Source organism: Volvox carteri (genome assembly GCF_000143455.1).
Source record: "Volvox carteri f. nagariensis unplaced genomic scaffold VOLCAscaffold_57, whole genome shotgun sequence".
Lineage (NCBI taxonomy): Eukaryota > Viridiplantae > Chlorophyta > Chlorophyceae > Chlamydomonadales > Volvocaceae > Volvox > Volvox carteri.
This window is the reverse complement of record NW_003307600.1, coordinates 329,235-353,703: the sequence shown is the minus strand read 5'-3', so window position 1 is coordinate 353,703 and position 24,469 is coordinate 329,235. Positions and strand designations below refer to the sequence as shown.

The 24,469-nt window shown below is 58.2% G+C and overlaps 4 protein-coding genes across 4 annotated transcripts in view; 2 read left to right on the top strand and 2 right to left on the bottom strand.

Moving 5' to 3' along the window:
- VOLCADRAFT_107056 (uncharacterized protein) overlaps positions 1–6,753 on the bottom strand; it is a gene marked incomplete at its 3' end in the record, with an annotated part of 7,211 nt that extends 458 nt beyond the window's left edge. The window contains exons 1-9 of the mRNA XM_002956018.1: positions 6,179–6,753; positions 5,401–5,516; positions 4,900–5,033; positions 3,659–3,870; positions 3,345–3,412; positions 2,486–2,614; positions 1,664–1,869; positions 921–1,052; positions 339–489 (exon numbers count right to left, since the gene is read on the bottom strand). Of these exons, the coding sequence (XP_002956064.1) occupies positions 339–489; positions 921–1,052; positions 1,664–1,869; positions 2,486–2,614; positions 3,345–3,412; positions 3,659–3,870; positions 4,900–5,033; positions 5,401–5,516; positions 6,179–6,596 (1,566 nt within the window). The 5' untranslated portion in view covers positions 6,597–6,753. The remainder of the gene's footprint in view (positions 1–338; positions 490–920; positions 1,053–1,663; positions 1,870–2,485; positions 2,615–3,344; positions 3,413–3,658; positions 3,871–4,899; positions 5,034–5,400; positions 5,517–6,178) is intronic.
- A 758-nt stretch (positions 6,754–7,511) lies between these two features.
- On the top strand, positions 7,512–13,175 carry VOLCADRAFT_107055 (uncharacterized protein; the record flags this gene model as incomplete). The annotated part of the gene is made up of 9 exons (XM_002956080.1): positions 7,512–7,727; positions 8,365–8,388; positions 8,487–8,657; positions 9,087–9,127; positions 9,593–9,761; positions 10,095–10,741; positions 10,977–11,014; positions 12,239–12,289; positions 12,566–13,175. 9 exons carry the CDS (start codon positions 7,512–7,514, stop codon positions 12,640–12,642), a joined length of 1,434 nt encoding a protein of 477 aa, XP_002956126.1. The 3' UTR covers positions 12,643–13,175.
- Positions 13,176–13,408: 233 nt separating this feature from the next.
- On the bottom strand, positions 13,409–21,653 carry VOLCADRAFT_107054 (uncharacterized protein). Its single transcript, XM_002956017.1, has 17 exons — positions 21,540–21,653; positions 21,261–21,332; positions 20,495–20,584; positions 19,641–19,762; positions 18,960–19,145; positions 18,346–18,510; positions 17,807–17,906; positions 17,216–17,358; positions 16,965–17,026; positions 16,540–16,674; positions 16,061–16,342; positions 15,503–15,629; positions 15,151–15,306; positions 14,755–14,916; positions 14,390–14,483; positions 13,835–14,088; positions 13,409–13,586 (listed from the first exon to the last, which is right to left on the bottom strand). The coding sequence occupies exons 1-17, from the start codon at positions 21,640–21,642 to the stop codon at positions 13,500–13,502; spliced, it is 2,340 nt and encodes a 779-aa protein (XP_002956063.1). The 5' UTR covers positions 21,643–21,653; the 3' UTR covers positions 13,409–13,499.
- A 203-nt stretch (positions 21,654–21,856) lies between these two features.
- On the top strand, positions 21,857–24,437 carry cag3 (uncharacterized protein; the record flags this gene model as incomplete). Its single annotated transcript, XM_002956079.1, has 7 exons — positions 21,857–22,047; positions 22,123–22,347; positions 22,435–22,560; positions 22,961–23,043; positions 23,697–23,765; positions 24,001–24,112; positions 24,292–24,437. The coding sequence occupies exons 1-7, from the start codon at positions 21,867–21,869 to the stop codon at positions 24,435–24,437; spliced, it is 942 nt and encodes a 313-aa protein (XP_002956125.1). The 5' UTR covers positions 21,857–21,866.
- Positions 24,438–24,469: the final 32 nt, after the last annotated feature.

Genomic DNA, 24,469 nt, shown 5'->3' with positions numbered 1-24,469 from the left:
GGAAAGGAGTCCGGGCGCCCGGATTTGGGCCAGGATGTACATACAACGAGACGTACACCGGAAGCCCCATGGACTCCCCCGGCTCTCTCCTCCAGACGACGAACGTGCACCCACCCACCCACCCACTCAACCACCCACCCACTCAACCACCCACCCACTCAACCACCCACCCACTCAACCACCCACCCACTCAACCACCCACCCACCCACCCACGCACTTGTGCGGAACTTGTAACTTGTAGCTACCACCGGACCCCGCATTGCACCTTTCGTTCCCCATTCCCGCCACCCGCCCCCACCCCGCCGCCCACGCCCGCCGCATGCGGCCGCCTACTCACCGGACTGCAGCTGCGACCAAACGTCTGTTCGTAGTAGACCACCAGCATCGTGTTGGCCCACTGGAACAGGGGCCGGGTGAGCTGCCCCGGGTGGTCCACGTCGTTGCTTTCGTGCATCAGACCGTTGCCGCCCTGCATCTTGAGAAGCTGCCTGCGGGGGGCCCACGGGGCAGGCGGGTCGGCGCGTGCTGGGGAGTGGCGGGTGGGGTGGTCTGGGGCACATGGGAGTCGCGGAGTGCGCTCACTTCAGCGGCGCCGCGGGTAGTGCAGAAGAGCCAGCAGGTGAGGGCGGCCCGAGCCCCGGCCACCGGCTTTGGAAAGGGGGGCCCCGGGTGCCGCTTCCCCCCCCCCCTTATACATCCCCTCGCGCAGCTCGCGCCCGGGTCCCGTCCGGTGATGTATTGATCCCTCCAAACTCACGGCGGCCATGTTCGGGCTACACATCCTCGGGTTCGCCTTTGTCTTCCCCTCACCACCCCCCTCCCTCCTTCCCTCAACTTCCACCCTCCGCTTACCCCTGCTATTGTCTACCCCCCGTCCCCGTCCCCGTCCCCGTCCCCGTCCCCGTCCCCGTCCCCGCACCTAAACAGGTCGGCTCGCTCCCCGGGTTCCTCACTGGTGAGCCCCTGCACGCAGTGCGCCAGACTCCACACGTAGCGGTGCGGGGTGTGCGGGGAGCCGCAACCTCGGAGCTCCTTGCCGGCGTAGTAGTGGCTGATGGGGGAGAGGGGGAGAGGGGAAGAGGCCCCCAAGTATATGCAAAAAGCAGGTGGTTGGGAAGGGGATGGGAAGTATGTACAGCAGCAAAGATGATTGAGCAGCAATTGCTGATAACGTGCAAACCACCGCCTCGAGGCGGCGGCAGGGGGCCAGGAGCGCAGGGGAGTGCGAGCAGGTGAGCACGAAGAGGAAAGGAAAGGATATGACGGAGAGCTTTGCAAAGGGCTCAAAAGCCAGAGGGTTTCTAAAAAGGCCTTATTGACTACAGGGGGTAGATGGCGGGAGTGGAATAGGGTTAAGGAGGAGATAGGGAGGAGGGATGCATGCGAGTTGCCAGCTTTCAGCACATGCGCGCCATAGCCTGGTTGGTTGCCCCACGAGCCACCCGGTGCTGTCTGGCGCTCCCCCGGCCTCCTCCTCCCCCCCCCAACAACGAGATGATACCTCTTGTTATTAAATCAAGGTAACGAATGTGCGCCGGTGGGTGGACGCCAGTCGCCACCCCGTTCCGCTCTCTCTCCCTTTCCGCCTCACCACCTTACATCGGTGCCCGCGCTCGCCCTCGTCCCGGCTGTCCTTCCCAGCCGGCACACATACACGCGCACCTGTTCGCCGGGCTGAGGATGCGCTGCCGTGTTCGGCCGTACACCTCCGGGTCGTAGTGGCGGTAGCCCAGCAGCGGCACCGACAGCAGGGAGGGGATGTTGGGGTCGTCGAAGGAGGCTAACGCCTTCCCCAGACCGTCCACTTCGTAGGCGTAAATGGTGGAGGGGGATGAGGAGGAGCCGGATTTTTCAGCGGGTAAAGGTACCTGGGGGAGGGGATGAAGGAGGCCGTAGCGGGGGAGATCGGGGGAAAATAGGCGTGTCTGTGTGTTTTGTCATGATCCGAGCCACGAGCGTTTTTTGGCGGGAATGGAGCGCGCTCAAAAACCCAGATGTTAGCCCAACATCAGGGTGAAAGCCGCCGAAGAAAAAGGGAAAAGAGGAGAAGAAGGGTAATAATTTCCAAAGCACGTATGCGTGATGATCTCCAAATTAGGCAACTCAGCGAAATACCAACATGACCTTGAGGACTCGCCTCGGTGATGTGAAGGAAAGGGGGGTTTTGAAGAGGGGCGAAACAGGAGAAGACAAATGCAAGATGGCTTGGTGGCTGCGGGAAGAGAAATTGAGAAAAGGTGGGCGGAAAGGGCGGGGCATTTTGGGCAGAGGCGGGTTCGAGCGACATACCGCCCCCACCCTCCCGCGGACGTCCGCAAGACAACCGCATCCGCCCCATCCTCCGAGCCTCCTCCAGCGCGCGGCCGCCCCACCGCCCCACCGCGCATCCCCACCCCCCTCCCCCCTCCTACGCTACCTCCCAACTCCCTCCCCTCACCCCTCGGTCGAGATCTCATCCACTCGCTCATTCACTGATTCACCCACCACGCCAAACTTCTCAATGCCCTGCCGGATATCCTCCGCGAGTTTGGCCGCCGCAATCCCCAGCATCGGGTCCCTCCACACGAGCTTATTGAGCTCCACCAGGCGCTCCAGGGAACCCGCGGCGTACATCTGGGGGTGCATGGGGGCCCATGAAGGACAAGGTGCGGAGCAAAGGAAAGAGACGTGAGACCTGTAATACAGCTGAGTCAGCTCTGGGATCCAGTTACGAAAGAGCCCACATGGCAAGCGGGACAGTGAAACAGGGTGTCCCAAAAGGTGGTGGAGGGACTGGGGTGGTGGAGGTGCATCAGGGGACCCGGTTTGCAGAAGGCCGGGGGTTAGGACAAACCACGAACGAGTGAAGCAGAAACCATGTATAGACGGATAATCCCAGGATAAGACAGATTCAGGACGGGGGGGGTAACACTGGGTTTTAGGGTTTTAGGGTTAGATCTAGGGTGGCGGGAGGTCGGGAAGAGAACCCGGCGGCCTCGGTGTTCCCCTGTTATGAACTTGTACAAATAACACTCTCGTAACTTTTAAAGTCACATACGACGCTTAGCTGTTTTAAGACAGTTACACAAGCTTTAGTTTTGCTTCGCTGGTAACGTGGTAACGTGGCGCGCAGCGATTCTGCATTCCTGGGACCCTTTCCCAGTTTGCCTCTCTTTCCCTCCTTCCATTACTCCAAGTCGTCTAGGAACGCGCCGCCCTGCTTGGCCGTGTATTCGTTTTAGACACGGGGACACGACGACACTTTGGGCCGCCGACTCTAACGCCGCGTTGGATCGAGAGGATCTCTGCGTCCGCAGTTTATTCATCAAACCTTCAACCCCGCAGGCAACCGTGCCGTACTCACATTTACCGGAATGTTGAAGCCGTACGTGTTGGGGTCATCTGATGGGCGGAAGCCCGACCAGATCATACCTTGGGGGGGCCGCCACAACCCCCGGGGGATCGGCACGTAGGGGGGAGGTTAGGGGGGAAGTAGGGAGATGTTTCAATACATACACACACGCACACAGGCACACACAGGCACACACATGCAATCCCCTTAGAATACATTTCACGGCTCGAACCATCTAAACAGACGCAACCCTGCTCCCGGCTCTGCTCCCGGCCGCCCACACTCCCCCCTTTCCCCCCCAACCTCCCCCCCAGCTACAGCCCTACCCGTGTAGTTGGACAGCGCGCCCTTCCCCTCCCTGGGTAGCTCCGCGTATCTGTACGGACTGGCCTCCTCGTGGCGCTGCTCGAGCCGCCAGGTGTCCACCAGCAGCGCGGCGGCGTCGTGGACGAGGGAGGAGTTCAGGAAGGAGGCGGCGGCCCACAAGGACCCCTCGGTGGAGGCGTAGTTCCACAGCAGGTTCAGCCAGTAGGCGCCGCTGAGGGGAGGGAGGCGGGGGGGGAGGGGGGAGCATGTGCGAGTAGGAAGTGGGAAGTGAACTGCCGGTGAGGGTGGCGGGGGAGGGTGGCGGGGAAAGGGAGGAGGGCGGAGGGTCGGGGGAGGGTGGCGGAGGGAGGGTGGCGGAGGGAGGAGGGCGGAGGGCGGAGGGAGGAGGCCGGCCGGGGAAGAGGGGGAGAGTTGGCTGCGATGGGCAAGTCAAAGAGGAACAAGCGCCGCGATGCCAAAATCATCAACCGCCGGATGTGAAAGCAATGGCTCAACAAATTTGCAAGCGGCAGGTGGGAGTGGGATATGGGAGAGACAAGCGGGGAGTTAGTCAAGGGATGCTGTTGTATGTATGTATGTATGTATGTATGTATGTATGTATGTATGTATGTATGTATGTATGTATGTATGTATGTATGTATGTATGTATGTATGTATGTATGTATGTATGTATGTATGTATGTATGTATGTATGTATGTATGTATGTATGTATGTATGTGACGTGGCAGCCCTGGCCTTAGGCCTTAGGCGGAGCTGCCCATCAAGTCGAAAGGAATCAGCGGGCAGTCCGTTTGAGGTTAGTTAATGCCCTGGGGAGGCGGGTTTGCGGGGTGTGTGCGCGCGCGCGCGTGTGTGTGTGTGTGTATGTCTCGCGTGCACTGACCCAGTAACATGGACAGGATTATAGGGATAAGGCCCCGCTGCTAAGGCCCACCAACGAGCCCCACACCCACACACTCCGTCACTCAGCCCGCCGCGGCTTCCGGAATCTGCGGGTGTTCCTCTTCCCCCCTCCCCGCCTACCACCCCGCCTGTCCGTCGCCCATGCCCACCTTCCCAGAACTCCACTTCTGTCCTTTCCAATCAGTCAGTCAGTCAGTCAGTCTGTCTGTCTGTCAATAAAGTCAACCTGTCTGCCCCTCCTTCCCTCCCTCCCCCCTGCCCCTCCCTCCCCCCTGCCCCTCCCTCCCTCCTTCCCCCCTGCCTCCCCCCCCCTCCCATACACACACGCAGGCCCACCTGTCCACCTCAAAGTTCCGAGTGGCTATCCACCCCCCCCGACCGATCTGCCGCTCAAACTTGCCCAGCGAGTCGGGGCGCACCCAGTCCTTGCGGTAAGAGTTAGCCCAGGGGTCGGACAGGATGTAGTACGCCTGTGGGGAGGAGGACGAGGGACGAGAGGTGGATCAGTGACCCGTGGGTCGGAAAGCAGCCGGCCAAGCTCCGCTGCCACATGCCGGCTGACGGTCATGATTCTCAGACCAGCTAGGTACCAGGCTGGCCGGCTGGCTGGCAGAATGGTACGCTGGCAGAATGGTAGGCTGGCAGAATGGTAGGCTGGCAGAATGGTAGGCTGGCAGAATGGTAGGCTGGTCTTCTGTCCCCCTCCTTCTCCCTTTCGTTCCCCCGGTCGGTCCCCAGCGGCTTTTCCCCTCCTGCGAAGATACCTTTCCCACAGGCTGGTGCCGGCGAGGCCCCTCCCCCCCCCCCCCCAACACATATATACATACATACACGCACCTGCGTGCGGATGGCTCCCTCGATGATGGGTCTCAGCACGGGGTGCTCGGCCAGTCGGGGCAGGTACACGGATAGCTGCACGGAGCCGTCACGCAGCCACTCGTCCGGGATGTCTCCTGCGTGGGGACGCGGGGTGGGGGGTGGGGGTTGGGGGGCCCGAGGGAACATGAGGAGATGGTGAAAAGGTGGGGCGGGGGAAGGTAGGAGAGGGTAGGGTAGGGTAGGGTAGGGTAAGGTAGGGATGGGTAGGGAAGGGTAGGGAAGGGTAGGGTAGGGTAGGGGAAGGGTAGGGTAGGGTAGGGTAAGGTAGGGATGGGTAGGGATGGGTAGGGAAGGGTAGGGAAGGGTAGGGTAGGGTAGGGGAAGGGTAGGGGAAGGGTAGGGTAGGGTAGGGGAAGGGTAGGGGAGGGTACAAGGGGTAAGACTGGGCCCGGAACAAGGACTCGAACGCGCGCAGGGCGCACTGGGATGCATTTCCCGACAAAGCTTTGTTTGGAAAAGAAGGGTACGCATGAGCGGAGGCTGGGAGGAAATGCCCTTAGTGTGAGTGTGGTCTTTGGAAAAGCATTAAGAAGACGAAACCAAGTGAAGCACATGAAGCCCTGTTCAGGTCAGAAACACCGAACCGGGAAAGCACCCACCCCCCGGGCCTTCAAACGGACAACGTGCCTTTCCGTATTAGTTACATTAAAATTGCGTCCGTGTTTTGTCTCCTCTATCCTGGACCCGTCCCCCTCTCGCCTCCCGTTTGCTGCTTTTGCAATACCCACACACCCACCGGTCGCCACAAAGACGCTCTCGCCGATGCCCCGGACTTCCACGCTTTTGGTAATGGTCTGGTGAAGGCAGCGGCCACACAGCGCCTGAAGCTCTTCCCGTTCAGCAGGCGACAGGTTGGCCTCAACGTCAGACGCAAAGCTTTCGTTGGCGCCCAGCGTTCCCAAGGCCCAGACCTCAGGCAAGCCGCCCGTCAAGGAAGGCCAAGCATTTCCAAAGAGCGGCTGGCTTGCGGCTAGCTGAGCCCGTTTATAATCGGTAATTAATAGATGATCAGCGGGTGCAGTGCTGGTTTTTTCGACTGTCCTTTGATGAAACATCACGTATATAAGCACATAGGCATTGACTGCCAAGGAGAGATAGAGTGCAAGCGGGTGGTGCTGCCACCGTCGGACAGTTGCTCCGTTTCGAGGCAACATGGCGGTTACAACGCTGTGTTGCAAAGATGGCTTAGCTTTACACCGCCTTCCAACTAACCGAGCTTCACTTCAGTAAGGAAATCTCTGCGATTCTGACATCCTCAGGAATGCGCAAACTGGCGTTTTCAGCTAGAGCATTCCATAAATACGATAGGTTCACTACGCCTGAAGTGCTTACTCACCAAAAAGGACCTTTTGGATATCACCGCGTGCTCACTCGCTCCTATGCTGTACAAAGGTCGTTGCATGTAACCGTTGTTTTATAGCGGCAACGGTTATAAGCCGCTAGGGCTGTATTTTTCAGTCAAATCCATGTGTACGAGACAACCACTCCTTCCCCGAAACACGTTATAAGAATGGAGCTTAAATGGCTTTCTGATATCTTTGTAACGCTGCGGCTACTGCTGGTACGGCATCCAAACTCAATGTGCACCGACACCGTGTGAGCTTCGCTAAGGAAACGTATAGTATGAAGTTGTCAGGTCAGTATTTGAATATCTTATGTGTAGCCTCATAGCTAATGTTTTATGAGTAGTTTATACCCACAAACAAACAAAACGGAGCCGGAAAGATCGCGCAGCCGGCTGCGCTGAGCATCCGATAGGATGCATCCTGTTAAGTTTTAGCTTACCAGCTCTTCAAGCAGGGATTTGTGTTTGGGTTGCAAGTTATCAGTGATCTTGTGAAGTCGGAGAAAGCGCTGAACGGAACGAGTTATACTGTGTGCAAAGTTATCCAAGCAAGTAGCGAAATCAAAAGGGGCAGAATGGATATCTGGAACGCGTTCAGTTTCCGTGATGTACAATTCGGACCCGATCAAGGAAGTTCTCGGTCGTCAGCTCCTTTGACCAGCGGTATCGTGCTGAGCACGCCATATTTTACGTACACACAATTATCTCAGCACTAGGTCTTAAAATGGAGATTCAGCAGGTAGTGCCGCCACCACCTAGTTCCGAAGACAGCCTCGTCGAGTGCGCCCTCAAGGTCCTCGAATGTCCCAATCCCTGGAGAAAAGCAGAATATACTTCCGCGATAGTCAAGATGTGGCGTGAAGGCGTAATTAAGCTTATCCGGCCTGCAGAATGGCAACACCTTCGAGCCCCTGACCGGCCCGCTCGCTCCGACGACACGGTGAGGACTGGAAACTTGTATGCTTCAATTTTCTTCGCAATAGTGTCCGACGGGGTCACCGCGTCGGCGTCGTATGGAGTTGCTCAAACTAAGTTGCCAAATCGACGCTTTGAGGTCCCGTAGCATCGGTCACGCCAGCCATCTTGCGCCAGTGCACACACCTTTATAGCTCGGGCAGCAGCCCAGGAGCGCGAAACAATACGTTCACCCACTTGGGTTCTTCCTTCGTGCCGTTCCAAAGGTGATGTCCGTCTCCTGCTGGTACATCCAATTCGGATCCTCCCGAAGGCCTGGGCCGCATCCTCCCCCTTTCTGAGATCGTTGCAAAACATCAACCGGCGTTATCATTCCGGCGTCCCAGGGGCCTACAAGGGAACGGAATCATGCTGCTGCGCAACCCAGCCAGCAGTCACTGCTAAGTGGCCTCCTAATAAAACACGGACCCCCTGGCAATGCCCTGCACGGCGGCAAGCGCTGGGACGTACCTCACCACCAACCCCCCGAGTAGATACAACCTCCGTTCACCTCCAAACCTCTCCAAGGGCCCTACGTCTCCCTAACCCCCCTCCTACTCCCCCTCCTTCCTACCCCGCCCCGCGCCCTCCTCTCCGTCCCACTTGTCTCGGCGTACCTGCAGGTCCGCGTGTGCGCGCCAGGAGAGGTACGGCAAGAGGAACAGTCAAAACTGTATGGCAAATACCGACACGGCAGGTTACATGAGCGCTGTACACACACACACACACTCGGTGAACCCCGCAGACTCCCCGCCGTGGCAAAGGCGGTACACTAGCCTCCCGCCAGGCGCTCCTGCACTCCGCCGTACACATTGAGAACTGGGCAGTTGACCTGTCCTGGGATATAGTGGCAAGGTTCGGTCTGCGGCCCGACGAGTACGACATGCCCCGACAGTTCTTCGACGATTTCGTCACGGTGCGTTCGAGTGACGACCCAGCTGTCGTATGCTGTGCCGTTGCCAGAAGCACGATGTGGGAGTAGATATAAGCGCATCATCCCATTCTCGTGTCACGTCCAGTCAGTTCGGTATTACCTCCCAAGGTAAGGAAACCTGTCCCCCCCCCGTCCCATTGTTCCATTGTTCCGATCCTGCATGGGCGCCACCGAGGGGCCTAGGTCGCGGACGACGAGTGCCGCCACTTCACCCTGCTGGCGAAGCGGCTTGAGGTAAGCAGCGAGGCGGGCAGGAGCTGGACGGCACTTCACGGCCGGTCGGGCATTGGGGGAGTCCGGCGTCCTGTAGACAGTTGAACAGCCCCCGCTCCCCTGTCCCCTCCCAAGCCCCTTCGTCCCGGTGACGTCCGTCCCTTTCTTCCCTTTCTTCGCTTCTGCCGCGGCCTTCAGGAGATAGGTTCGTACTATGGTGCGTTTGCCGTACATGATGGGTGAGTCCTGAACCTGAACCTGAACCTGGGCCTGGGTTCCTCGAAATGAGGGCCCTCGGGGAAAAGCAGCTGAGGTTTGGAGGAGCAGAGGGGGCCGCGAAGGACCTACGTCCAGGACTGCTTTCAGTGAGAACGTCTCACTTTGCGTCTATGGCCCGGCAGCCTGTCCCTGCTAGCGGGGTGGCAGGTGGGCAGGGGGTGGACAAAAGCGGGCCTAAGACCCCAATCCAGACCTCATCAAAATTTCAGTACCTGTCCGGGTTATAGCTAGCTACGTCGATGCTGGAAAACCCACCACAACACGGACCGCACGCCCTTCTTTCGCAAGTAGGACTAATCCCCCCGGGAGCCTCATATCTCCGTCGCGACCCGGAGGGCGGGGCAACATCCCGAGCTCGTATCAACCCTTCGCCCTGTGTAGTTCAATGATCTCTAACCGCCTTCCCCGTATCCTCCCCGGCTTAGGCTCTGGGAGTCCGCATCCAGCACCGCCCACTCATTGCCTGCTCGTCTCGCGGTAGAGCACTGTGTGCATGAGGCCCGCGGGTTGGACGTGCTGCCGGCCAGCATTGCCAAGTTCGCCAATAACGGAGACGCCGAGTCGGCCGCACTGCTGCGGGACACTATTTACCCGGTAAAACAGGGTTGCTCATCCTTACAATGTGGGCAGCTGTGTTGGTTTTGGCCAATCTTAACCCCACAGGGGTCTTTGTTAAGAGGTGGAAGGAAGATAAGCAGTGCGAAGGTCCCGCATATCGTAAGGAATGGCGGCAATGTCCTATTGTGAGAGCTGTGCGACAAGAAGCTGTGTATGAAGGCAGCCGAGCGGACGGGGCGACCCAACAGGGCGACCCGGAATGACACGCCAGCTCAGCCACGGTTACACCCGCGCTTTAGCATGCGTGCGCTTCGACATTTCGCCAACGGTCACGATATTGCGTCGTACCGTGCCATGCCGTACATGTAGGAGGAAGTTTCACACTGCGCGGCTGGGATCAGGTGGATCAAGTACTTGTACGGCATTGCACATGGCACGTTGCGACCCGGTGAGGCGTCGCCAGGCGACGATGCACCAGCGGCGGCGGCGGCGGCGGCCTCGCCAGCATCCCTCCCAAAGCCGTCGCAACAACCTGCCCACAACGGCGGTGGGCTTGCGGCGACGACCAGCAGCAGCAACAGCGCAGTGCCGGATATTGCGGAGGCGGACTTAAATGGCAGTCGATTGGCGGGGTTGGAGGTGGGTGACAGCGGAGTTCAGGAGCAAGCGGGGGAAGCCGCAGGAGCCACGGAGGTCGGGGATGGCGCCACAGAGAGCAGACAACTTGAAGCTGCCGACGGTGTTCATGACCAAGCCCGCGTGCCCTTCGCTGGGAATGGTACGGCTGGCGGCTGCAGCACCCGCGGTGCCGACGGCGGCGGAAGCGAGGAGGCGAGTTACGGGGTTCAGCGGCCCGTGGCGGCGGCGGCGGAAGCGGAAGCGGCACTGCCTGACTGGGTTCTGGATGCTCGAAAGTACGGCAGCGTGCAGGAATGGTTCCACTCGCTTGTACGGGCGCATTTTTGGGGCGGCCTGAAGGCAAGTCTGCCAGACCGGGAAGGAACTCCAATGCTGTGGTGAGGGTTCATTGTTGCTTGTCGAGCGTTTAGACGAGGGATAACCACTAGCGCTAGGCCTCATTGTGTGTTGTGATAACAACTGCATTCGTTGGGGGCGCTAAACACCAACAGCGGACGCGATGCCGCAGTCAGTAAAGCAGCAGGCTTTCGCACGTGTGCTTTCAACCGAGTTAATATCCGGACACGATCACCGCGTCGCCTTCTTCCTCCTCCCGCGCTGTCGCATCATAAGGACCCTTGCGCCCTCGGCTCGTATTGGGCGGTTTGCAGGTACGGGGAACGCACCCCACGACCATGTAACACACGCACACACATCACCACAAGGGCAAGGCTTTATATATAAAGTGTTGTTTACCTGTTGTATAGCCCCTGGTCCGCCCAGCAGTCTGTGGCTCGCCTGGCAGCTGGCCTCGTGAATTGCGCGCATGAGTGACATGTCTTCGGTCCACGAGTTCTCCTCATGACATTCCCTCCCTTCCCCTTCGTCTCTCCCGTTATGCCGCTCCCCACCACTTTATTTCGCACTTACCGACTACAGCCGCCTTTCAACGAGGAGGCGCGCGCCAAAGCCGGTTTCGGACCAGAGTGGTATTTGCCCCTGTCTGCTCGGCAATAGCAAGAACAGTGGTACACCGGTGGCGGCGGTGGCAGCGGTGATGGCAAATAGCATCTCCGGTGGTGATGGCTGCCGCAGTTGCTCGAAATGCTCTGCAGTAGACGCACGTGAAGATGCTCTACCGAAGAAGCAAGCGACCATATGAAAGGCCATATTTCACATGTAGTGCACATCTCCATATTTGGATTCGTCAGTGTTGCTTTCTTCCCCGAAGTGTAACTCCCGAAAACTTGATGCATGTGCCATTGCATTTGCCGCGCCACGGTCACGTCGTTACCCCCGATGATGATGCATGTAATGTAATGTAATGATGCGGAAGGGCAATTCTGCGCAGTTACAAGTACACACAGTTGCTTATGTCGGCTTGACATAAAACGTATGAGCGAGGGGACGCACACCTCCCTCCCTATGCGCCATCCTCAGCAGCCACGTCGTCCAACAGCATCACTGCCATCTATAGCTATGAGCAGCGCCTCGATAGCCATAGCCGGCCAACACTCCCAAGAGGTCCACAGTAACGTCCCCAGAGGAACAGCAGAGACCCGGTCGACCAACCCGCCCGCTCTACACAAGCTGCAGTGGAGTGGCCGACACAAAAACGAGCTCCCACCACGCCGTGCAGCATAGCATTGGATATACACGTTGGTATTGCCGCGCATTACCCCAACAACATGAGTCAAGGGTACGCAAACCATCAATCAAGAACACAAATACACATACACGCCAAGTCGCGTACGTATATATGATTGGGCAGAAGCAAATCCATGCGTTAAGCAGGGCTCCTTCCCGCTAAGATGCATAGGTAACATGCCGCCGCAGTGTTCTGCCCCGGCTTTTTCCCTATCTCCCGCCTCCCCAGCCGCATTCCCGCCAGTCAGTACTGTCCAACAAGAGGAGTAACATATCGCCGCCTCTCAAGTGCCGCTGCGGTGAGTTCCAGGGCTGGGGCCCCTTCCGCTTTATGAACCAGGACTGCACAAACCGCCGGGCGCATATACTTCACAAGCCGACATGGAGAGTGCCGACACATAGACAAGACTTAGCTACAGCTTACAGGCAGGCACGCGGGGATTGCAGCCTGCCGAGATGTAGGGCAGGCGGCTCCTAGCAGCTCAGCGTTGCACCCTAGGCATGCAGTCATGCTATGTGCATCCCCGCGGCACCGGATCACCACGCAACCGTTGGGCCCACTACGATGCCCCCAGTAGAGGGACCCGACAGCGAGCGCCTGCAAAGCTACGGGACGTGGACTCCAGCAGGTAACTTCGTCGCGAACGTCTGACGTCAGCAGGCCTTCATACAAACCCTAGGAGTGCCTAAACGAACAGCCTTCCAGAGCCTTTTGTCTGGTGCGATATCGGTATCGTCTGACCCACGAGCCGTCACTGCCCAGCCACACCACGGAGGCGATGCCAGCAACCATCGCCTTGTTTCCAGTCTCCGCCCGAGAAACGCAGCCCGGCGAGGTACAGGATGAAAAACAGGACAATACAAGCCAAACTGTCGGGGTCTCAGCTCATGGCCGGAACTGGCGTATATCTATTTGGTATGCAGCCGCGGTACCAAGACAGCTCTCATCCATAGCTTCCCTAAACCTTTGGGTTCAGCAAATCACACTTGACACCGCAACAATGCGCGCAGCAGGCACCAAGTTAGGAGGTCAAGCAACAAAAGGAGAGAGGGAAGAGTATGTACGCCGTGCTTTGCTCGCCTGCCCTGCTTTGGCACAGCAGAGCGCTGCAGGTGGAGCTAAACGTTACAATCCCTCGCACGCCGTGCATACCCAGCGCCGTGTCCATGCCCCTGCTTTCCACGCCGAGACTCCCCTCCCGCCATCCCCATCGCCGCAAACAGTGAGACGGACATGCGCACATCTTGGCACAAGCCCTTTCGGCCTCCTGCCATACCTGCCCCCCGGGTGCCCCTTTCCCCACGGCCAACCTGAGCTTGAAAGGTCCATGTCCTCCGCCCGTCCCCACTCCCCAAACCCTATCCGCCTGCCTCGCTCTTATCCTCCTTTTCTCTATCCTAAACCCTATCCTCCTTTTCTCTGGCCGAACACCACCGTCTCATCGAGTCGTCCGTCTCCTTCCCCCCGCCGCCGCAGCGGTTGAAGCGGGGCTACTGGCCGCACGCATGTCATGCTGCCGCCAGCCAGCCCTCGCGCAGCCCCCTCTCTGTAATCCAGTTCAGCACTTGCTGCGACGAAGGACCATAGTCCATCACCTGCTCCGTCATATATACATACAGACAGACAAACAGGCAGACATTGCAGGTGAAGGTTGGGTCAACTCAAGCGGGGAGGCCACGCAGACGGTCGCGTCAACTGCCGGTCAGGTCCAAGCAGCCCGCAGCCATTCCGCAACAACACCCCTCACGCAGTTATTCAAACAGACACGCACACAAACACACACGTGCCGAGAGTACAAATGGCAGACAGCCGAACCTGAATCCGCCCCTAACCCCTAGCTTACCTCCTCACTCAGTGCCGCCCGCACCCTCTCAATGCCCGTCGTCAGCTGAGTGGCGGACAGCACTCCCTGACCCGCCAGGGCAGTCAACAGCTCCACAACGGGGCCCGCAGCGGCCTCCAAGCTGCCGTCCGAGGGAGCTGCACCAGCATCCGACTCGTGCTCCTCCTTCGGCTGCGGCTGGGCGCTGCCATTGGCTCCCGGGGCCTGGGTCGTAGTAGTGGCTTTGCCGTGATATCGGCTGAAGGCCAACTCAACTGTTGTGGAGGGATTTGGGAGACGAAAATGAGGATGGCAGGGGATTGGGGTTTTGTTAAGAGCCACTCTACGGCCAGCTGTCAAGAGAGAGGAGTCGGCGAAAGGAGACCCAGCAGCAAGCAACGAGTGTGTCAAGCACGCACAGCAACTGCGCCGGCTCCTTTGCTGTTCTCATGCTCGGGCAATCGCGACCCCTAATAACGACCCGCCTGCCGTTATTTCCCCCTCTGCCCGCGCGCGCGCCCATTGCGCAAAGCTATCTTCTTCGTGTCTACCCATCCAGGCAGGCGGCCTCCTCACCCGCCGCCACGACCGCCTCGTGCGAGAAGGAGGACGCCCCCAGTTCGCGAAGGCAGCGAGCCACCTCCGCCACATCACCGCTGGTGCCGTACTCCTGGGCGGACAGCAACACATCTCAATCGCCAGAAGGATTACACTGGAAAGACAAGCGAGGCCGGGAGCAAAGATTAGCCCCCGGTGTTTCTTTCGCCACAAATGATTAATGCAATCCGAAGATGGAAGTTATGTAGCAAATCTCCTCCTAATCCTACACTCCGTATCTCCTCTGTATATAAACGCCATTACCCATCCCCTGCCCTCCTTACTCGACTGCCTAATCCCTCTTCACTCTCCTTGGCATTACCCGCACCTATTGCCCCCCTCACCTCTATGGCAGCCCTGATAGCCTGCCTGACCGCCCCCAGCTCCAGGGCCCCCCCGTGCCAGCAGTTCACCAGCCGCTCAAAGCCATGACGAGCAGCGAGCATGATACCCGCGGAGCGAACCACCGCTACGCCCAGACCATCCGCGTCCAGGGAGGGAAGAACCTACGGGGGAAGGCGACAGTGAGAAGCGCAAAAACCTGCTCTCTAAGACTCTGCGGTATGAAGGGAACAGCTGAAGACATGGGATCACGCGCGCTTGACGGCGCACGCTTAGGGACGGGTGTGCCGACAAGCAGCCAGCAATGTGTCAAGGTTGCGGCTAACTGACAAGCGCGGGCACCTCACGGTCGATTTTCCCCCCCCCCATCCTCCCGAGCAATACACACACACACACACCTGTGTGAGGAAAGCGGGAGGCAGCAGCTCATCCACCACCACTCGTCCCAGGAAAAGGCTCAGCAGGTGTACGGCGTCCGGTACGTCCAGCACCAGGTCGTCCGCGGCCGCCAGCAGCCGAGTGAATCCCCCCGCCAGGGCCTCGGGGGAAATGACCTGGGGTGTTCGGAAGAGGCATGTTCCCCTTGTTTTGGAGGATGGCTGATGGTTTTGAAGTTCCTCCGGCTTGCCTTAACCGCAAAATGGCTAAAAAGCGAAATTAGTGATGAGCAAGAAATCGTTGGTTTCGGCAAGATCTCCCGTTGTACAACATTTCCGTCCTTAACCCCGACCTCAACCCCACAGCCCCCACCTCTGGCACCAGCGCCACCAGCAGCTTCGACACCAGCTCCCTCTCCCGGTCCTTTCGGTCCAGAGCCAGTGACACAGCCGCCTTCACGAACAGCGGGTGAAGACCCGGCTCTTCCAACGCCACCAACCTAGACATACACATGGATACATACACACATACATACAGTCAGGAAAACATACCGGGAAATTTAAGAGGATGCGCGGACTTCAGTTCATTCTCACATTATTCGGCTATTATTATAGTTTAGTATTAAACAGAAAAGCGGACCCGAACATGACCGTACGTGAGATAGACCCGGCGGTTCAAGATGCAATTGACGCAAGCTATGTAAAGATTTGCGAACGAGCCATGCGAGACTCCACGTCTTATACCACATCTGTAATCCCTGCCATCACCGAAACTCCCAGTATCATTTGCCAGTCTGTCAGTCAGCCTATCGCGAATCAACCGGTCGGGAAACGATGCACCCACAACACAGACCTACATCCGCACACCTAGATCACATGCAGCCACCCGCACCAAGGCACCCGGCATGTACCGCATGCATCACAGCCTCACCTCGCCGCCACCTCCTCAGCATCCTGAGAGTCAAAGTACTCCCGCAGAGCCGCCAGGGAAGCCGCCTTGAACGCAGCCACACCCGGCGGCATCGCCACCACCACACCGCCCGCAGACGCGCCGCCACTGGAAGAAGCCACCGCACCGCCGCCACCACCGTTGCTGGCGCAGGTGGAGGACGGCCCGGAGGCGCCATCCGCAGCTGCCGGGGTGCCAAAGACCGCCAACGCGGCATTGGTGCCCATGTCCTCGGGCTCCAGGTCGTCAAAGACCTTGGCCGTCCTGTAGGCGCGGAAGGACAGGACCACACAACCGGGGGTTATGAGCGGCGGCAGGTGGCCTTTATCCCGGGCTCCACTCCTCCTCCTCCCCTTAGCAGCTTAGCCCCTCTTCCCGTCTTGCACCTCAGAGAAAAACGGCATGGAAAAATGGCATGATACCCTTTGGCCTAGTGAGAAACAAAAGCTAAGTCAAGTCACCTTGCAGCCGCCACCAGCTGAGCGAACCTCTCCCCCGCAGCCGGGTTGTCCAGCACCGCATCCGCCAGGTTGTCCGCCACCCGCCGCAGACCCTTGGCCAGCTGGCTGCAGGAGACCTCACCCGAGGAGGAGAGCCTGCAAGCAATGAGCGAAAGGAAAAGGCAGCGATGCGGTGATAATCATGACGATGGCGGTGGTGACGACAATGGTGGGGAATGATGTGCAAAAGGGAAAGCACCCAAAGATAAATGGTGGACCTGTGGTAGAAAGACACAAGAGGCATAAGGACTAAATAATCGGTTGGTCTGTCTACCATCCCATACATACGAGTCCGAATATGCGGAGACTCTCATCACCACCCAGCTCGTCATCACCTCCCCCCTCCACCTTTTCCCCAAACCCTCCGTCCCCTCCCCCCCCTTTACCTAGCCAGCAGCGCCACCACGGGATCCACATGGCTGGGATTGTCAAGCGCCGCAACCAGGGCCTGCACAATGCGGCGGGAGGAGGGGACAAGGGGTAGGACTTAAGATAATCGGAACCATAACAGGACTCTTGAGGGCGGGCGGGAAGAGGGAGGCCCGGTCGGCAGGACGGCCTTCCCCGCCCCGCCTTTCCCCTTCCCCCATGCCCTGCCTCACGCTCCAACCCCCTGCTCCCCACCCACCCCGCCTACCTGCTTCACCAGCTCGTGGTGGAAGAAGGGCAGCCCCAGCTCCCTCAGCCGCCTGCTGGCCTCCCCGAGGTCACGGGCCACCAGGTACTCGGCCAACAGCGAGGAGATGGCGGCCTTGCTGTCCGTGAAGTGGGTGCCTGTACCTGAGGATACAGGTGCAGCACCGCCGGGAGGAGCAGGAGGAGGAAGAGGAAACACGCGTCAGGAAAGCACTAAGGGCACCAATGACTCGTATACATTGGCGCTACTATATAAGAGCAGCCGCGACCCCAGCCAGGCCAACTTCACTGCGTCGCTCAAGCAACCCACACGCTCATGCCTTCATGTGACAAAGTCCCATGGCCCGATTGAACGACATCCGCACGTGGCTCGTCGCTCGTGTGCGTCTCGCTGATATGGCACACCCTCGGTGCGGCCCATGGAGATGGTGAGCTTCTCACTGGCCCCTGCTGCGTGCGCGCCACCCGCATACATACGCATACATCCCACATCGCAAACCTCCAAAGCCCCTCCCTCCCGATTCCGAGTCTCCCTCGATACCCCTCTCTATCCCCCCTTTCCTTACAATCCCCCTACTACCCCCCCCCTCACCTGCTCCCCCCCAGCACCGCAGGACCTTCTCCGCGTTATGTCGCGCAGCCAGCTGGGCCTCGCAACGCTGACGGAGGTCCCGGCAGGCGGGGCCAGACTCCTGAGGTGGAAAGACGAAGCACACACGATTGAAGCTGCTGCCAGGACAAGAGAGTATCAAACGTAGGACTGACCGAAAGGCGTCCGTGAAGGTGGGGGATACCCAAATAACGCTGACGTCCAAGGAACAACAGAGGCGGGGGAAAGAGCTGGACTGGAAGTGGGCTGTGGGACTCATACGCCACAAGCAAGCGAATATCCAATAGTCCTTCCAATAGTCCGAATATCTCGGGACTGTGCTGATACCGATGGAGACGTCCGTGGTGAAGCGGGATGGTGTGAACGGGGAGCATGTTTGGAATGGAATATGCCATCCAGAACTCCCGTTCCCTCACCTGTTGCACTCACATTCGCCACATTTCCATTTCCCCCCTCCGAAACCCAAGCTGCACAGCAACCCAGACGCCATCCATCAGGACCCGACCCGCGCGTGTACCCACCGGGTCCACGTAGGACACAATCGCCGGTGGCAGTACGTCATCCACCACTGCCCTCATGACGAACCTCGACAGCAGCTCGGGCGCCTCGGGGACATCCAGCACCAGGTCGGGCAGGGACGTGAAGAGGGAGGTGAAGCCCTTGATCAGCTGGTCAGGAGCAATCACCTGGATAGATAGGCACACGTGTGTGGTGGGAAGCATTATAGGCGACGAGCAAAAAATCCACTGCTGCCGACGACAGCAGGGGCCGTGAGGGATAGGAAAAATGGCAAGGGGGAGGGAAAACAGGCGGGGTACCGAACCCCCCCTAGCATCGAACGTGCTCCCGAGCGCCCCCGTTCATAAACTCGCACCTTGTCTCTGGTCGCTAGCAAACCGTTGGCATTTTGATCTCTTAACTCCCGATTGTTGTTTTCCATACACGTACGACGACCTGAATCTGGTTGGCCCTTTCTCCACATCTTCCGTATATTAACCCTTTACCTCCTCACTCCTCCTTGCCCCCTCCTCCTCTGCACGAACGGGCCCACGAACAGGCCCTTGCTGTGTTCCTCTTCACCTTTTTTCTGCACCCAATTCCTCAACCCTTTCCCCCCTCCTCTCCTCGGGCATACCTCTGCATACAGGCTGGACAGCAACGTGGAGGCCATCTCCCTCTCCCGGTCCTTGTGGTCCAGTGCCGTCGTCAGCAGCCGCTTCACAAAGTAGTGCGCCAGGTGGGAGGCACCCAGCTCCTCCAGGCTCTCAGCAACATCGGACACGGAGCCCGACACGAAGTACTCCTCAACGATGGACCGCACCTGCAAAGGAGAGCACAGAGGAAGGAAAAGGACAGGCAAGAGGGGGAGTGTTGCTGGACGGGAGGCCTGTTACCAACAGCAAGGTAGGAACGGAATGGGGAATATTCCAACTGCATCTGCATTTGCGCATAAATAATTACTTGCAGAAGCGAGGGCGAGGAGAGGCGAGAAGGAAGGCATTCCGGCAACAAAAGCATTGCAAAAGGTACCAAATGAGATCCGCCTTTCCACGACTTCCAAACCCAATCACTTCCTGTCTCTTATCTCCTTTTTCTCCTCTAAACCCGCCTGGAACTCTTTTCACATCCTCTTGTCTCTCAAAATGTCTTGCAGTGAATGACCCTCCATTGTCTCAACCTTTTCAACCCCCTTAGAATCGTTTTGCTCCTTTGGAGGAGGGACCAACAGGTAAAAGGCGAGCCGATTAGAAAGTCCCAACGGCCAAGCCGCCGAAGCTCTTCTCCAGCTCCCCCCGAGCATGCATCCCTTCTCCACCTGCTCTTTGTACGCCGCCACCTCCTGTCGCAGTGCAGCCTGGTGGTTCCGGAGCAGCACCACATCGCGCTCGTCCTCCTCAGAGTCATAGTTGGGGTCGCCCTTGTCCAGGGCAACATCCCCTGAGACCAGTGAGGCCAAATTGGTGCGTCGGATAACAGCGGGAGCATCAATCAACACTGCTCGACACGGTGCTTTGGCACCACATGGGCTAACTTGCTATGTATTCCGTGTATATTACAAGCTGAACGTGTGCATGTGTACTCGCGTCCTAAGCAGCGACTATCAACCGTCAAGGCACTCTCGAGGCTTATCGACAACAGTGCAATGTGAAATCATGAGGCAAAGTTTGGAAATGTGCGCGGGCGGATGTACGGAATGCCCTTACTGTCCATTACTGTCCTCACAGTGGCCTGGCCCCCTTCAGAGTCCGGCCCCTCCAAGTGCCTAACCGGGGCATAAATGCCGAACATGTGCACCATTCAGAAATCAAACACAACTTTTGCCGCTCTTCCAAAGCGCCCAAAGCCTCGCCGCTCAACGCAGCAATGGCCTCTCAAAACAATTATCAACAGGACGCGTGTCAGTCAGTGATTTGGAGCCCCCGACCCCGACCCTAGTCCGGACTGAGCTCCCTAGCAATCAAACCCTTGCAATCACGTCCTCAAGGCTACCTAACTCTTTAATTTATCACGTACGCATCATCCCCCCAAAACGAATCTGTCAATCTTTGCAGCTGCAGCTGCGGTTTCCTTCCTTATCCCCCCCCCTCCACTACCGTCCCCCCCTCCAGGATCTGTAAACCTTGCGTGGCCTGGCTGGGTCGTCCACCTCAAAAAAAGAACAGCGCTTACCCTTGGCTGCAGGCGCCCCCGTCGTCAACAGCGAGCCCCATGTGTACTTGCCACCGCCGCCACCCTTCTTGGCTCCGCCGGGGCCCTTGGCTGCGCCGGGAAGGAAAAAAAAGAAGCGGGAAACCGCGCAGGTTACGGTAGGTCAACGTCACGATGCGATAAGGGTGCTGCGAGGTTTTGCCACTTCGTGATAATCCAAAACCCAATCAACGTGCTAAGCGAGGGGCAGGGGGGTTAGCAAACGGGGCAGCATTGAGGACGATAAAACGTCCGGGCTACAGCGTTAGGACGTTTTGGGGGGTCCTGGGGAGCGAGTAGTTACTAGAACAGTTCTTAATTGTTGTCCTCATAATGTTTCCTCCAGGCATGGTTTCCCTACGATTGTGAAGCAAGTGGATAGTTTGGCTGGAAGTAGGTTGGTTCGCATGTTCAACGCAGGGTGGCAAACTCTGCAAACTGAGGCAGGTACCTATTGCGCTTCCGTGCGGGCTGCGGCGCCATGAGGACACAGGGAGCTAACAGAAATCTACATATGGTAATCAAATAGCATTTCGATGAAACGATAAGCTAACGCCGGGGCTGCGGGGCTGGGTAAACGCTTGCAAAGCCCTTTTGTGTACTACTTCCTGATCAGCGTTCTGCAGTTTCGCAGGATTGTCGAGATGGATTGCCGTATTTTACCGTTTATGTGGCCCTGTGCATGTCTTTTCAGCTGCTGCCTTCTTATCAGCTCCCGTTTGGGTTCCGTTAACGGTACGCAGCTTACCCGACCGGCTCTTGCGCTCTCCAGAAGCAGCAGCAGCCTTGTGGTTTGCAGCTGCTCTTGCCTTCGCTTGCTCTGAACGCGAAAGGGGAGAAAACAGAGGCTTGCCTGAGACGATGTACAGCTGCAATTTTCACACGTCAGCACAAAAACTTGCACCCTTAATGCCTACATGCCTCCCAGAGTGCAGGCATCACTTGCAAGGCATTCTAGTCCGGGCTAAAGCAAATCCTGCCTGGCAATACCCGCCGCCGGTTCCAGGCGATCTCCCGACCTCCACACCTTGCGCCTTGTCCCGAAGAGCTTGATCGAGAGCCGCACGCTGCTCATCCGTCAAGAAGGGGGCGGGCTTGGGGCTCGATATCGCGGCCCCTTCGTCCCGCATCCTTGAGTTGGTTGGAGAACCCTTTTGACAAAATTGGACAGAGTTTGATTGCCAAATCGCTTTAGTCACCGTGTGCGTGCAAGATCATACGCTTCGAGGAGTTTGAGGGACAGCGAAGAAACCCAAACAGGAACCGCAATGCCGTACTTTATTCTTCCGGCACTCACTCCAAACTGACAGGAAAGCCTAACCAGGTGTTGTGCTCTTTGGTCGTAGTAGTTACCATGTCGTTGTTCAAGGGCTCGCTGCCAGCGGGCTTCCTCTTTCCTTATCGGCATCCTAAAGCTAAGGGGTTTGTGGAATCAACGCTCTATGGCCTGGGAAGTGTCCTTCGTGGTGTAGGCATCGCCTTGGATGAACTAGGTTCCATGATTCAAGGCCCGCAGGGTGCTATCAAGGAGCACGGTGCGGGTTCATATATTCGCGCTGCCCATCTACTATCGTGGCCATGCTTAACTTTCGTGCCTTGATCGCATGCAGTTCAGCCCAATCTGGCGTTCGCTCCTGTGCACCGTAAGCCGGACGTGCCGGTGGGCGCTGGGCAAGTGGTGCCCGCGCCTGCTGCTGCTGCACGGACGCTGAAAGTGAAGGAAATGGTCATTCCCAACAAGCACAGCACCGCGTTTGTCGCGGCAAATGCCAATGTGCTTGGGAACGTCAAAATCGGAGCCAATTCTTCCATCTGGTATGGCGCGGTCCTGCGAGGTAGGTGTCAGCGTTGTATCAGCTCCTCCCGTGTTGTCTGGGATATGAGATTCTATGATGATGAGCTTTTGTGATTGCGGTGCTCAGGCGACGTGAACGGCATTTTTGTTGGCAACAACACGAACATCCAGGACAACGTCGTTGCGCACGTCTCTAAGTACAGTCTTGATGGCGATGCGCGGACTACGACCATTGGTAACAACGTCACTATTGGTGAGGGAGAGTTTTCGGAGCGACACGGCCGTGGGATGGGGTCAGCAAACCAGCCTCGGCCAGCTTGCAGCTATGCTAATTATGGAACCCATGGAACTGGCATTCCAGCAGACCCTCAGGGACTCAGCAGTGGTTTTCCGCGGCAGGTTCTGCAAGAGGGTTGCGTGGAATCTCAGCGTACATGTCAGCATCCTCCTCTTCCCTTCCCCCACGACACCAGGCCGGCCGGCAGGGCGCACGACTTGCATTTCGCCATACTGGTCGCTCCATCATTTCGCACAACAGGGCATGCCCTCTGCGGCTGCGTGTCGACCACCTGTCGCCATCTGCTTCGCTCGCCAGTGGTTCGTCTTATCCCCCTGTCGAGTGGGTAATGGACTTCACTTTCCACCCTGCGCAGGACATGGTGCCACGGTTCACGCGTGCACCATTGAGGACAACTGCCTGGTGGGCATGGGGGCCACCATCCTGGATGGAGCAACTGTGAGTCGGTTTCCGGGGCTGAGCAAGGGGTTAGGGTAGGTGCCCAAAAGGCAGCTCGGTGTTGTGGGAATGTGAGGGCGGCCGTCGTGTGAGGTCTTCTTATGCTTCGGAAGATGTGGGGCGCCGGCGCAGAGAAGGCGTGTCCTGCTGCGTGAGGAGTTTGTAATAATTGGGGGTAACAAGCAAACTGGGTCGCCAAGGTGTATTGTCACATTTTGGCCTTGTGGGTCCCCACGTCTGGAAGGCACACCGACTGAGAGTGCCTCTGCGTAAACTGCGGCATGAGGGGTAGCGAAGGAAGGAAGTATTGTTTGGGGCGCCAAAGTACATTTCGACCCAATGCGTGTGTTCACGCTTAGGCCTGTGAAAATGGGTTTGTGGGTAGTTTGCGGCTCGAACGGCCCCCAGGTGCTGGCGGCGACCGGTCCGTTATGGTTGTTTGTCCTTTAGTTTGTATTTGGGAGCAAGCAGTTCTCTCCATGGGTGTGTTCGGGAATATGCACATGCAACGGTGGCTTTTTGGGGGTGTCTTTTCTGCTGTAGCGGCCGGTGCTGCTATGGCAGCTGTACTCTTCAGTGCGCTTTGCGTCTATCCGTCGTCTTCCGGCTTGCTACTGCCCTTTGAAACAGCCTCCTTCCTTTCCCATCCGCAGGTGAAGAAGGGCGCCATTGTAGCTGCTGGGGCTGTGGTGCCGCCGAAGACGGTGATCCCCTCGGGCCAGGTATATTGAGGCTAGGGCGGGCTTAAGACCAGCAGACAGGTAGCATGGGCCGGGTAGCACTGCATTTGAGTGTGTTGCGTGAGAGGGTGTCCGTGGGGTTGTATATTGGGTACTGAACTGGGTGCAGAGGGGGCGTACCACCTGCATGGTCCGCTCTTCCGAGGATGTGGAGGTGCAGCCTTCTGCTTCACATGCCCTTTCTAAGGAACGCGACCTACGTCCCATGCGGCCCGAGCAGGTGTGGGCTGGCTCCCCCGCCAAGTTCCTTCGCAACCTGGAGCCTGAGGAGGAAGCGTTCATCGCCAGGTCGGCAGCCAACTACTCGGAGCTGTCCGCCATCCATAAGTGTAAGCTCGGGACTGGGGACTCACTGGCTGGGGGCATGCAGGGGGCCGGGGTCGGGAGTGTTGGAAGTAAAGGTGGGGCGCTTGCATTACATACTTTTGGTACACATTGGTTTACCCTTCCCCCGCTGCATTCGCCCAACTCTTGCTCCTTGCGCCTCGCTCTGTCGCTTCTATCGCAGTCGAGCAGAGCAAGACGTTCGAGGAGCAATTTGTGGAGATGGCCATCATGAGGGACCGGGCAGCACTGGCCGACCCGTCCAACTCGGTGCACCAGATGTGGGAGTACGACAGCCAGACGGCGCTGGTAGCTCGCGCCAAGAGGTAGACGAGCGGACGGACGGACACTGGGCAGAAAGC